The sequence below is a fragment of the Carcharodon carcharias genome, chromosome 16 (genome assembly GCF_017639515.1).
Source record: "Carcharodon carcharias isolate sCarCar2 chromosome 16, sCarCar2.pri, whole genome shotgun sequence".
NCBI lineage: Eukaryota > Metazoa > Chordata > Chondrichthyes > Lamniformes > Lamnidae > Carcharodon > Carcharodon carcharias.
In genome coordinates, this window is record NC_054482.1 from 56993430 (window position 1) to 57007423 (window position 13994).

Consider the following 13994-nt stretch of genomic DNA (forward strand, 5'->3'; position numbering starts at 1 on the left):
AACCTTTCCCAACCCCTGCACTCCTGTACTTGACATTGTCCTTATTGCTGTTGAAACTCTCAACTCAGGGCAGAATATTACGGAGGCAGAGGAGGGAGGAGGGTGTGGAGGCGAAAGGCTTGCCCACCCTTGAAGCAAAATTGGCATGGAACCGGCCCATTCTACATCAGCCCGCCCTGCAACCAAAACATGCTGCAGGCGGGCAAAATAAGGGCACTGTAGGATTTCCACCCCTCACTGGGGACGAAGTCTAGCCCTCAGGAGCTGTCAGCCAATTTGATTGACAGGCAGCTCCATCAGTCCTGGCAGGACCAAGAGTGCATTATTAGGCGCTCCCGGGACTGCAACCAGGAACAAGAAGAAGGCCCAATGGATCCCGGAAAAGGTGAGTCCAAAGTCTTGGACAGGGAGAGTTTGGGCAGGTTAGGGAGGGGGCGGGGTCATAGGGGTGGCGTTTGTAATGCAATAGGCGGTTAGGAAGAAAAGGCAGGTTCTATCTTAGGGGTGCTGCCCCCGATCTGCAAAGCTTTTGCCCCCCCAAAGATACAACAACATCCCCTTCCTTTCCCACCCTTTGAGAATATTTTTAAAAATCAGACTGCACGCGCCAGCCACTTTATGGTGTGGGCAGAGTATTATTGGGGTCAATTGGCTTGGTAATGACCCCAATTAACCCTTGATTATCTATTTAAATATGGCGAGTGGACTACTGATTTTGGTGCCCACCCACCCCCTTATTATGGGGTGAGCTTTGGAGTGGGTGGAAAGGAGATTAGGCACACACCTTATTGATGTTTAGCACCCCCACCTTCCCCCTGACTGCCCCCTCCCCCCTGCCTCCAACAGTTCAATCCCACATCATGTCCCCTTTATCCAGTATGCTTTTCCTTGCTGAAAACATCAGTCCTCCAATATTTAAAATTTAAAACAAAAATAAAAATACCTGGAAAATCTCAGCAGGTCTGGCAGCATCATCTGCAGTTTTTTGCTTTTAAAATTTAAATTTCCCTTACTATCACCCCTTCCTAACTAATTTAACAGGCAATTCAAGGATATTTTAAAGTAGGAGATGGAGGTGGAATGATCTAAGGATGGAGTTCCAAAGCATTAGGGCTAAGTAACTGAAAGTAGAGTTACCAATGGTGGTAAGCGAAGAAAGGATGGTACAAGATGCCACAAACAATAGGTTCTCAGTGCCACAGATGCCAATTATTGCTTATGGACCATCGCCATGAAGAATGGTCACTTGAACAAAGTACTGGGGTTTTTCGGGCCCCAGTGGAAACAAACCCCACCAGAGTTCAACACATTGAGGAGATGAGGTACGAAAAAGGGCTAAAAACATTGGAGGGAAAGGGGAGGAAGACAACGTGACTGGATTTAAATCCAAACTTGGCTGTTTAGTTGTCCTCCTCTATTTCATTTAAGTAAAGAAGTTTCCTTAATGAGATTTCACCTACCAAAGAGAAACACTTTTATTCATCAAGTGAGTCTGAGTCAGAAGAGGATACACGGCGAAAATTCAACATTAAGATTCGGCCTCTGCAGGCTAAAGATACCATTGTGTGTATGGCAGCATCAGTGGATGAACTGAAGGCCTCTGTGGGCAACATTTCTCTGTCTCCTTCACCAATGGTGAGTACTTTCACTTCCTTCTGTCGATCAGCCTAGTGAGAAACAATCCCATCAAAAGAATCCAGCCTGTGTCTGGCCTCTGTCTGAGTTCTTATATGGAGTCCAGGATGGTGTGTCACTTGGAGGGGAAAGCTTCCCATGTGTCCACTACTGTTCTTCTTGGTGGTAGAGGTTCCAGGTTTGGATGATATTGTTGAAGGACCCTTGGCATGTTGCTGCAATGCATCTTGTATATGGTGCACACAGCTGCCACTGTGCACTGGTGGTGGAGGGACTGAATGTTTAAAGTGGTAGATGGGGTGTTGATCAAGTATTGTTTGGTATTGAGCTCCTTAAGTGTTGTTGCAGTTACATTCAACAAGACAAATGGAGAGTATTCCATCACACTCCTGACTTGTGCCTTGTAAATGGTGGACTGGCTTTGGGGAGTCAAGGGGGGAGTTCCTCAACAACAGAATTTCTGGCCTCTGACCTGCTCTTGTAATCATTGTATTTATATGACTTGTTATGATGCAGCAGATGATGTGTGCCAGATGGATCAAATCCTGGGAAATCTGATCCTGCTATCACAACAGTTTTGCAATTTGTATTTATTTTGGGATGCATGCTCTGAATTCAGAAGTAATAAGTCCACCAAAATTTTAGAGATTTTTCAAACCACTAAAATTCAAATATTTATTAACAGAAGAGATTTCAAGCACATGCACAGAACTACAAATTACTTCTATAATAACTCCTAAAAATCACTAATTAACCTGGCTCCCAGTTACCCCCCATTAAGGCAATGGCCCAAAAATAGGTATTTTAGATTTTAAACAGCAAATTAACACAATGCCCTGGACAGCATAATTCAAAGTGGCTTTCTCCAGCTTCAGTTTCTGAAAACAGTAGGCTTAATGCACAAATAATGGAGGCTTCCACCCTTCTGTTAGATCTTATGATGCCTTCTCCTGACAATAGCCTCACTTTCCTTTATTTATGTTTCACCCTTTTTTATATGTAAATTCCATTATTTCCAACTGTCTTTAGAACTTTTACCTTTCTTATAATATAAATCTTTTCATGTTGCTACTATTCTCATTGATCTCCTTGAAATTCAAATCCTATTTCAGCTATCTAATAATGCAAATTAGTTTTACACCTTACATGCTAAGACCCCAACCATGTTTACTCATTAGCGTATTAAAGACACTTCTACACCTTCTTTTGATAACTTCAGTTTGCAGTCTGCTTGGCTATAAATCACACACAAGACAGATAAACACAATCCCCCATAAACCTACTTTACAATACTGGAAAAATATTATGAAAATTATTATACCTTCATGACAGGCTGGTCCGGTTCAGATTTGTTCAATGGTAATTCGCAGCATATTGATGGTGGGGATTCAGCAATGGTAATGCCATGACAGGTCAAGAGGAAATGGTTAGATTCTCTCATTGGAGATAGACATTGACTCTAGTGTGGCTTGAATGTCTCTTGTCACCTATCAGCCCAAGTCTGAATGTTGCCTATATCTTGCTATATGTGGGCACAAACTGTTTCAGCATCTGAGGAACTGTGAATGGTACTGAAAACTGTGTAATCATCAGTGAGCATCCCATTTCTGACCTTATGATGGAGGGAAGTTCATTTGAAGCAGCTGAAGATGGTTGAGCCTAGGGCACTACCCTGAGGAACTCCTACAGTGATGCCCTGGGCTGATATGATTGGCCTCCAACATTCACTGCCATCTTCCTTTGTGCTAGGTATGACTCCAATCAGTGGGGAGTTTTCCCCCTGATTCCAACTGACGTCAGTTTGCCAGGGCTCCTTGGTGTCTAACTTGTTCAAATGTTGCCTTGATGTCAAGGGCAGTCACTCTCACCTCAGCTCTGGAATTTAACTCTTTTTTTCCACTTTGGACCAAGTCTGTAACGGAGCTGTTTATATTTCCAGTCGTATGGCATTCTGTATTTGATCAAATCAGTTTAGTACAGGTTAATCTGAGGCTATTTTGTGACCCAGTTGGTATGAAATCTTCCTTATGTAGCCCTGCACTGTTTGGCAACAGATAAACCGCACTCAGATCAGTGAATTCAATGAGTTATACCATCCTTTTTGCATCATTGTCATTAGAAAGCATATATTGATACAGAAAATCTAACATTGCGTATACTCATTTGAAGCAATTACCTTTTTTTAAAGAAGCAACATCTTTTGTTTAATTTGTGAAGGGAGCTTGGAGACAAGTTATGAGATGATGGGTTTTGTCAGAAGTTATACCTTTGCATTGTGTCCTTGTAAATAAAAATGTGTTGAAAAGGCATTTGTTCTGGACAATGGCTCACTTCAAAACTTGTGCAATGATTATGTAACCACATAATTGAATATTTTCTAATATAGTGAATTGTCATATTTACTTTGTTCTTTTGGAATTTATTGATGAAAGTAGCTTTGCTGAAGTGAAGTTATTCTAACATGTTGAGGAGCAGCAACATCATCGGTTCGCTGCTCCATTTGAACTTTCCCCCACCTCGATGTTGCTCCACATTTCTTGCTGGTCTTCTAGGTCGAGCTATACCAAAAATGCAGAGTGCAGCGTCCTATCAAGACCTTCGTTGCAGTGCTACAGAGTTGAGGGGGTAGGGGGGAGACTTTTTTTACAGCACTAACTGCTGTATGGTAAGTTTAAAGATCCAGTTTGATCGTTAGTGAATGGGTGAAAAAATTATGTTTGGGTGAGTGGGTGAATGAGTAAATGCATAGGGTTGCAGGTTGGTTAGATGGGTGAGGTAAGTGGGTAGGGTGGGTGAGGTGGCTGGTGTGTTGGGATCATCAAGTCAGTCAAGGGATAGTTGGGGGGGGGGTCATGGGGGGAGTTGGGGGTTATTGTGAGTGATTGGGAGGTCAGTTATGTAGTTACCCAAGAGTTAGACTAGGTTTTTTTTTGTCTAACATTTCCTGGGTAACTATTCAGGTAAGTACCGCAGAACATCTTGTAGTATTTGACTCTAACTCAGAGTCAGACAAATTCACAGAGGGTCCCGGGGAACAGGAGGATTGCAATCGGAAGTTCAAGCTTCCCAGGCCGTTCCCATGGAAATCAGCAAGTCAGAACTTCTGTGGAGTCCCGACACACATTTGGGACATATACCCGGTCTCCGACGATCTGGAGACCAGAAGATTTGGACTGAAGAGGGTGATTTTGGGAGAAAGAAAATAGACTCTAGTGAGAATATGGATAAATGGGGTTGAGGCTCATCAAAGAGACTGGCTTATTGGGCTGAATGTTTTTTTCCTATTCTTAAAAAGACTCATATTTATCAAAAGTATTGTAATGCCAAAATTGGGACTCAACTTCAAGTTGTGCCAGTGTAAACTAGAAGAATTGGCTATCGTAATGTAATTAATGTGTTTTTTTCTCCAAAAAATATACTTTATTCATAAAATTTATGAAAGTACATTCCATGACCATTTAAAATTGACACTACATAAGGTGCAAACTAAATCAGTTTCTTTCAATACTGAATGTTACTCACTACATGCACAATAATATTTAATATTTACAAAAAACATACAGCCAGAGTGAATTTACCCAGTTTCCAGCCACTTTGTGTACTATGTTCTAAAAGGCCTTTAGAAATGGCCCTTCCCCATTGTGCCTTTGGGGCGGCTGGGCGCAAGCTTTAACATGTCCCTCAGCACGTAGTCCTTGGAATGTCTTAGTCTGCATCACTCTGTCATGGATAATTTTTTTGCACAGGAAAACCAGCAGGTTTCAGACAGACCAAAGAGCGTCTTTCACTGTATTGGTGATCGTCCAGCTGCAGCTGATGTTTGTCTTGGTGTGCATCCCTGGGAACAGCCCATTGAGCACAGAGTCCTGCATCACGGAGCTGCTTGGGATGAACATTGACAAAAACCACCCATCTCTATCCAGATCTTCTTTGCAAAGGCACATTCCAGAAGGAGGTAGACGACAGTCTCTTCCCGTCTTCACTGCAGCCTTCTCGAGGGCAACATGCGGAGGGGATGAAACTCCAGCCATGCAGGGAGGATCTGACCAGCAGGGCCTTTCTCACCACCAGCTAAATTATGTCTTGGTGCTTATTTGGAAGCTCTGATAATGAGGCATTCTGCCAAAAGGTCGTCTGCTCAGGAACCATCCAACATGATCCACCATCTCCTTTTCCCGCAGGGCCTTGAGAATGTTAAATGTGGGCCACTGCCTGATGGACTTGTGGTCAAAGCTATTTTTTTTCATAAACTTCTACAGGTGGTACGACACAGTCCAACTGCTTGGAATGTTCCATGGCAAGGTGGCCAGAACCACCCTTCATGATGCCTGGGACAAATAGAACCTAGGTATATTAGTAACACTTGGTGTTTGCATAGCAAGGGTCTACACATAGCTTCATGCAGCCACACACAAAGATGGCCATCAGGATGAGGACTCATCATGTGTTTATAAAGATTGGAATCGGTGGTTAAATGCCAATTTTACTGCTGGAAAAATGTAATAAATATGTAGGTTGATACATTGTTCAGTGATCTTCCCTATGCGTTAGAATGTTCTAGAATTCTAAGTATGTTTTGATTTAGCAACTGGAAATTTTAAAAATCCTGAAGTTCTAATATTGCTTTCCAAGTTCTTAATAAAACTTGAAAAACTTAAACTCTACTGCTTGTTGCATTGAAAGCCCCTAATGCAAAGATTGACACATGAATGCTTCATGTATTCTTATGCAGTTCCTTTGTTTGTTATTATAATGGTGGCATCAATTCATGTTAACGCCTTTCTTGAAATTAAAGATAAAGGTACTGCACGCAAGCAACTTAAGTACTCAGATAGAGTTAAAGGGTTAATTTTACAAATGCACTGTCATCTAGAAGCCTCACTCACCAGCAGCACATATCAAGAGTTTGTGGGCAAGGTTCTGCCCTGGGAGCCCATTTGCAGCAATTCAACCCAACCAATTTATGCAGCTAAATTTGCCCAATATTTCTTCAGCAAGCAACCATCTCTGATGCTTTTAGAATGGAAAATTATTCCGTTTCAATTCAATTAATAAATCCTAGCACCTTTTCTATTCAAATTTCATGTAATATTCTGTTAAAGTGCTTTTAGCTCAAAGACTGCATTGAGATCTATTGCAGTAAATTCCACAATTTGTTTTCCTATACATTAATTTTGCTGTTTTTGTCAGAACAGCATAAGGGGGGTGAAATTGGCCTTTACCACTTATGCAAAGTGAACTGGCAGCCTGTTTTATACTTCACCATTTCTTTTCAATTGATTTCGATGACATTCTCATTACCTTATGACAATCCCAAGGAAGATTTTCTCCCAGGTTGCCGCTTGTAACAGCTTGGACCTTATTCTAACACCTCGGGGTAGTTTTGATGTTGGTGGTACATCTGAAAGGATGATTTGGGGGACATGAACCATTTTCGCATTTGGGCCTCACTTGATTTAACTGGCAAGTTGCAGGTGACAAATCAGAGGTGTTTGTTCCCAGTCAGAGGTGAGATTGAGCCAGCAGCAGAAGGCAAAAGTTTTGTGGTTCCCAGTGGTGAAACCTCCAGTGGTACCATTTAAGACCTGCTGGCAGGGTGACCAATTCTTATGAAATGAAATAAGGGACACTTCGACCATGGAGCGGGGGAGGTGGGGTGGGGGGGTTCAAGTAGAGTAGGGGAGAGGTGTGTGTTGGTGATCATAAGAGCGGGGAACAGAGGGGTGCTGCTGATTATAAGAAAATGGGGGTGGGAGAGGGAGGTGGTGCTGGTTGCTATAGCTTCCTGTGGTGGCCAACAGTCACAGTGCGCAAGTTCACAAGAAAATCAAGGAGGCTCAGTCTCCCACAGGCTGTTCAAGGAATAAGGGACAAAATACATCTCTTATGGGACACAGTACAGTCAAAATAAGGACAATCCCTTAAAAACAGGACAGCTGGTCACCCTACCTGCTGGTTAGATGGTTAAACTCGTGTACAACTGGGCCTAGTTTTCGCATTCTGACCATTTGTAAATGAAAATGGTAGTGGGGGTCCTACAACTGGCGTAAGACTCCGATTTGCATATTTACATAGCCTCATGGCAATTTTTGGCAGTGACTGAAAAGGTACAAACAATGAAAAGGAAAATCAAGCGCATGAATAACGTTCAGCCAGTTTCCATCACTGCCAGATGTTAAAATTAGACTTATGAGGTAAGACAATAACTACAGTTTACAAATATAGGTTCAAGTGAAAATTAAATGTACCTCCAGGAGAGAGAAGACACATTAAATGAAATTAAAACAAAGGTGGACTTGATGTGTTTAAAAGAATGAGCTTATCGGACATTATTGACTAGAAACAAGGACAGGGAATGATCTTTATGCCAATAGGGCCTCACTTGACATTGAGCCTCAGGCTTCGTTTATATGAGACAGTGAAGTCTGGTTTTCCAAGTGGGAGTGGTGGAGGTCCTCCAACAGGCCTTAGGCCCATATTTGCATAGGTAAAGTGCCTGATGACTTTTCCAGGCAGAGGCTCTGAATGCCTTTTTTTCTGCATTTAACTGCATGACTGATCATGCACTTCCAGAGTGCAATGACATATTGGATGTTTAGACATATGTTTTGCACTTGGAAAACAGGTACAGGGGCAATGCATTTCTAGTCCAGTTACTTTTTACTGTTCCAAAATATCCTTATGTCATTAATGTTCTGTAAACAGCCAGGCCCATGGCATACGTTTTAGAAGTAAAGCAGCCGTGTGCATCAAACTTGATCTTCAATTAGCATTTTTCCTTCATCTTCAGTTTTGTCTTTATCTTATTATGCTGTTTTCATGTATTCCACCCCACTTCAACCCCCAACCCAAAGAAAGTGACTGATTTACCAGCATTTTAAAAATAATGGGAAATACATTTTAGGTTAACATTATTGGAATTGCCACTTCAAAACAAATGTATAGCTCCCATGAGAATATTGCTCCCTTGAACATTCATCCTCATGATTGGTTTTAGCTTGCTCTCTTATAGTCAATCATTATATAATCCCTAAATCTGAAGAGCTGAGATGCTGAAAAATCAAATAATTTTTGAAGTTTATAAATAATTTTAGTTTTGGAGAATGAATGCCAACTCATGTATTCAAGCAGTTTTCATGCGCAACACCCTGTTGATATCATACCTCAATCTGCAATGAATAGTAATCAGGTCACAGTACCTCTGCTGCTTCATGTTAAATGTTGCCATAGCAACAGGACTTCCATTTTCTATCATGATTACAGAACAGCATGACCAGATTTTTTCAAAAGAAGTGTTATAGAGCATGTAAAAGCTACTCTGGTACTTAAAAATATAGCTCTTTTGTGCTTTGAACAACAGTTTCCCACCACTAAAACCCTGTTTAATGTCTCCAGAAAGCTGGTAATGTGGTGAAGCATTTTAAAGAAAATAGAGGTCTTTGGTTGTAGATTGCTTTCTTTCCAATGTATATTATATATTGGTGTTGTCATGTTTATATTGCAATACAGAAAACATTGTAGAAATTGCTCCATTTATGTTAGTTTTTTTTTTAATATATCTACCTGTCATGCAGTGGCTTAACCACTGACAAAATGATTTTTGTGACACAGCCTGACCTGTACACCCCACACAAACTTGCACTGACTGTCTGCATCAATATGTGCAACTTAATCTGATTACTGCATTTGGTGCCCCTCACTGGTCAACTGTCGGGATTTGGATTAGGGATGACAAGTCAATTTGGTCTCCATCAACATATTTGGCTGTTCCTCATGTTCCCCTGGGTTTTGTATAGGCCTGTTACACTATTTATCCTTAAAAAAAAACAATGGCCAAGACAGATCCGAAGTTTGACTGCAAGTAATACTTTTTTAATGAAAAATTACAAATAAATGAACATTTTAAAATTAGAACATTAAAACAACAAATTTTTTTACACTTAATTATTTATATATATTTTATTCATTTCAAATAACTAATAAGTTACATGCTGGTCAGTGAATAAGAGCTTGGATGCATCATGTGTCTTATTTAATTTTTCAGACATGATAGGATGGTGGCTTTAAACTTTCCAATTGTTGTATGGCCGGGTCAAGTCCTAACCAGCCCAAATGGTGATTATACAACAAAATCTTCCCTTCATTATAATTAAAAGTTTTACATCTAGTAAACCTCTCTAACGTCACAACTCATAAGATTATTGCACCTCAGAAATGCATTTGACTCAAATAACTATTTGCTGTTAAATTAAACATGCTTATTGACTTAAATAGCCTATTGGCTAAATTTGACCCAATCAAAATACGCAAGGATTAATTTGAACAATTGGCTGAGAACAAATGGGTGTTCGCCACCTAAACTTTCCTGTGGGAAGCCCAACCTATTTAGAAGTGATTGCAATCAAATGAGAACAAAAACCGAACATGTTGGAAAAACTCAGCAGATCTAGTAGCATCTGTAAGAAATAAATAGAGTTAATGTTTCGAGTATGGACTGGAAACTCTGTCTTTCTCTCCACAGATGCTACTAGACCTGCTGAGTTTTTCCAGCATTTTCTGTTTGTGTTTCAGATTTCCAGCATCTGCAGTATGTTGCTTTTATCCTGCAAACAAATGGGACCCTGAATTCCATAATATTATGAGGCTTCCACCCAATGTTTCCTCTAAATCATGCAGGTCTGCAGTTGCAAAACAACCAGGAGTGTGCTATGTAGGGAAGGCCACACACAAGCACTATTCCCTGTACAATGCGCACATGTGTGGCTGCATGTCAGTCTTAAAGGGACCGGGTAGTGCAATAAGGTAGCCATGCACAGCAAACAGTTAGAGGCAACATTATTCCCACCTGTTTCAGGCAGGCACCTGGGCTGCCCTTGTAAACACCCCTGGCAAAATGGCAGTGTGTAGCACCAGAGCAGAAAGGGGCAATACGTGGAGCTGTCCAGGTTTAGGTGCACTGCAATCCCGTTCCTGCTTGGTAGACTGAATTGCAATTGGCCATACAATTTCTGGCACTAGATGGGCAGGATAACCTAACAATCAACAACTGGGATCCACCACAAAACTAACAAACCAAATCATTCAAGCATTTTTTTCCTGACTTCTTTACGTGGCCAAGCTGACAATACAGATACAAGATTTAAATTTTTTTTAATAACATAATAAGCACATATAAACTTAAATAACTCCCAAAGAGTTTTTAAATGATTTTGCACAAAATTCTCCATATCCTGATACAAATCCTTTCAAGGTTTGCCCGAGCAGCTTATCTGCTTTCCTGCAGCTTCAGTTTTTCTCTTTTGCTGAAAGTTGCATTGTTCAGGTAAAACTTGGCTTTGAGTGTTTTTTTTTAATTTGTGCATGGGCACCTCATTTCCCCTGCTCAGCCTATCATTCTTAGTCTCTATGTCAGTAAGAATAACTCAGAACAAGAAAATATTTTCTTTGCAACAGGAACACCTTGCAATATCTAGAAACTGCATTCCTAATTGAACTTTGGAGATTTGTCAGCCACTTTCAGTCCTGCATTTAATTCCCCCTCACAATAATGGGATACAGCTTCACTCCTGTACTGTGGTCCTGGTTATCCTTGGCCCCAACACTGTCATTTACCCCAGTGCCATTTCTTTCTCCCTCATACTTATTTATTGCTGCACCAAAACCTTCCCCACACTCAACCCCACCCAGGGGCTCACTGCAGTCTCTCCTTGTATCTTTGTCTTTGCCTTTTCCCTTGTTCAGAGCTCCCACAGGGGCTCACATTTGCTGACTGTTCTTCCTTTCTTTCCTGGGTGCTTTCAGCTCTTCTCTTTTCAAACCCTACCTCCAGCTAATACTCATGGGCGCACCAAAGTGCCCTTTCGACCAAGCTCTCCAACCATATGCCCAGTGTCCCAGAGACTCCCTCCCAAATGCCATCAGTGCCGCCCTCTCCAATGTTCATTGCCAGTTAACTATTGATTTACCCTTGGCCTAGCCTTCTCTTTCACTTACCCTTCATCGCAACCCTACCCCATATCTCCAGTTTCCCTGTAGTCCTTCCCTTCCAAACTCTAGTTACCATGCAAGGATCTCTCCCTTCAAATCTCAGTTCCCCTGCAGCAGGTGCCCCAACTCAACGTCAATGCTGCTGTTTCTCAGTCCTTTATGCTCCTTGCTCCATTGTACAACTATGTTCCCGATGCTGTTCAACCCTATCTGTACTAACTGGATCATCAGAAGTCAAAAGATATGAACTTAGTTTGTACTGAGCAGGGTGAACCTAGTGCTGTGAAGTGGAACTCATTTCCGTTTCTGTGTCCATTAACTGCATCAATCAATCACATAAGGAACAATACAATCAGCTGCAGAGAACAATTCCCTCTACTCCTCTTGATAATTTGTCAGCACCAATCTCGGAAGAATGTCCCTGTGTCATCCACCTTTGAGATCCCTCTAAAGGAGATTCCAAATGTAATGCCAAAGTTAGGGTGACTATATGTTGTGGTCCCAAAACCATTCATCTGAATTGAAAATGCACCGAATTCATTATACATTGGGCCCACATAGCAAGCAGGAAGATTAGACTCACCCTTCAGCCTAGGCTGGACTCAAACTCAGATCCACAAGCAAAAAGATAGGGCGGAATTATCCCAGGTTTGCACTAAGTGCAGTAGCGGGCAAGTAAAATGACACTTTACCCGTCGGCTGCGTTGGCGGGTTTTCTCGCCATGTCACCTCAAACTCGCCGCATTGCTTTAACATTCTCAGGAAACATGCCGTTTCCATGGTGAGCGGGCTCTCATTCACCCGCCACTCCATCACCTCAGCACTTCATCACACCAGGCAACCATTTAATGTCCAGCCACACGCACACATCTCAGTGCTTCCAGCCCACAAATGCTTCAGGGAACATGTCCACAAAAGGGAAAAAGATTGTAGCCCCCAGGTTTAGCGTCGTGTCTCTGGAAGGCCTTTTGGATGCCGTGGAGGCCCACTGCAATGTCCTCTTTCCCTGCTCCAGCTGCAAGTTGGGCAGCGGAATGACCAACCAGGCTTGGGAGGTGCTGGCAGAAGTGGACAGCACCAATGCTCTTCAAAGGACAGTCACCCGGTGCTGCAAGAGGATGAATGATTTCCTCCGTTCCGCCAGGGCAACTAATTCTTCTCACACTCTCAACTCTCACCCTCTCAAACCCATCACACGTTCACAGGGATCTCACTCGCTCCAGTTCAAGGGACATCACCATTCACTCTCTCATATACACACCTTCATTATCCTCATCCTGACCATGGGACCACTTACCACCCATGCATGCCAGGCATACTTATCATCTGGCCTGGCAGGCATCCTGCTTATACTTTCTCCATCTCTATTCATGCAGGACAAGCTGGCACACAATAAGAGGGAGAGGTCGCAGACCACTGGAGGAATGCCTGAAATCAAGGTCTCAATGGACTTTGAAAACAGAGTCATCCAGCCAGTGAGGAGCTGAACCATTCCTTTGCAGATGGTGAGATCAGTGGTGCTCCACCAAGTGAGGATCCAGCAGTGTGACATCCATCAGACAACCATGCTGTGAGTAATGTGTCCTGTTTCACAGGCCACTGCCATGCACTAATTATCTCCCCTTGCTTCCGCAGGCACATCTGGGAAACAACCGACAGAGTCCAGGACCCAGGGCCTCCAATCAAGCCCTGAAGAAACCCCTGAAGAGGAATCTGAAGGCACCTTCCCTGAAATTTCATCACAGCACTCACCCACACCCTCTACCAGCTCAGAGACACATATCTCGATGGGACCTAGTTTTAAAATAGCCTCCAGGTGACTCCGGGAGGGTCTGGCCCATCGAATCCCCTCTTCCTGAGACCTCAGCAGCTCCAGCTCCACAGACTGAGGAAGGTGCCACTGCCACACAGCAGGACCCCGAAAGCAGGCCAGGGTCCTCCAGGTGTCTGCCCTCCAGAGGACGCCCACCAAGATCATCGTAAACAAGGCGTAGCAGTCAGCAGGCTGCCTCCACCTCTGCTGCGGATGTCGGAGAGCACCAAGACATAGAGGCAGGGTTAGGAAGGTTAAGAAGATGTAGTTGCACAGCCTGGGCAGGTGTATTAATCACTTGTACATAATGTTCACTATTGTCAATAAACTCCCAGGAACATATCCCTGCCTATTGGTCCTTGTTCTGATGAGCAGTGTTTGTGTCACTCAGATGTGAAACCTTTCTGCACAAGATAAAGACAGGTGTCTCAGTCCAGGGCCTCTTCCCTGAGCTTTGTGCAGCCTTCAGACCAAAGTGATGGTCCATCTGCCTGCTCCCTGGACACATCACTGATGCCTGCACCTCGATGGTGCTTGTCATTGCTGCCAGAATGTTGTG

General features: G+C 42.7%; 1 protein-coding gene across 1 annotated transcript in view; it reads left to right on the top strand.

Moving 5' to 3' along the window:
- sgip1a (SH3GL interacting endocytic adaptor 1a) overlaps positions 1-13994 on the top strand; it is a 208113-nt gene that overhangs the window by 109782 nt on the left and 84337 nt on the right. Inside the window, exon 7 of the mRNA XM_041208987.1 lies at positions 1457-1635. Coding sequence (XP_041064921.1) covers positions 1457-1635 — 179 coding nt within the window. The remainder of the gene's footprint in view (positions 1-1456; positions 1636-13994) is intronic.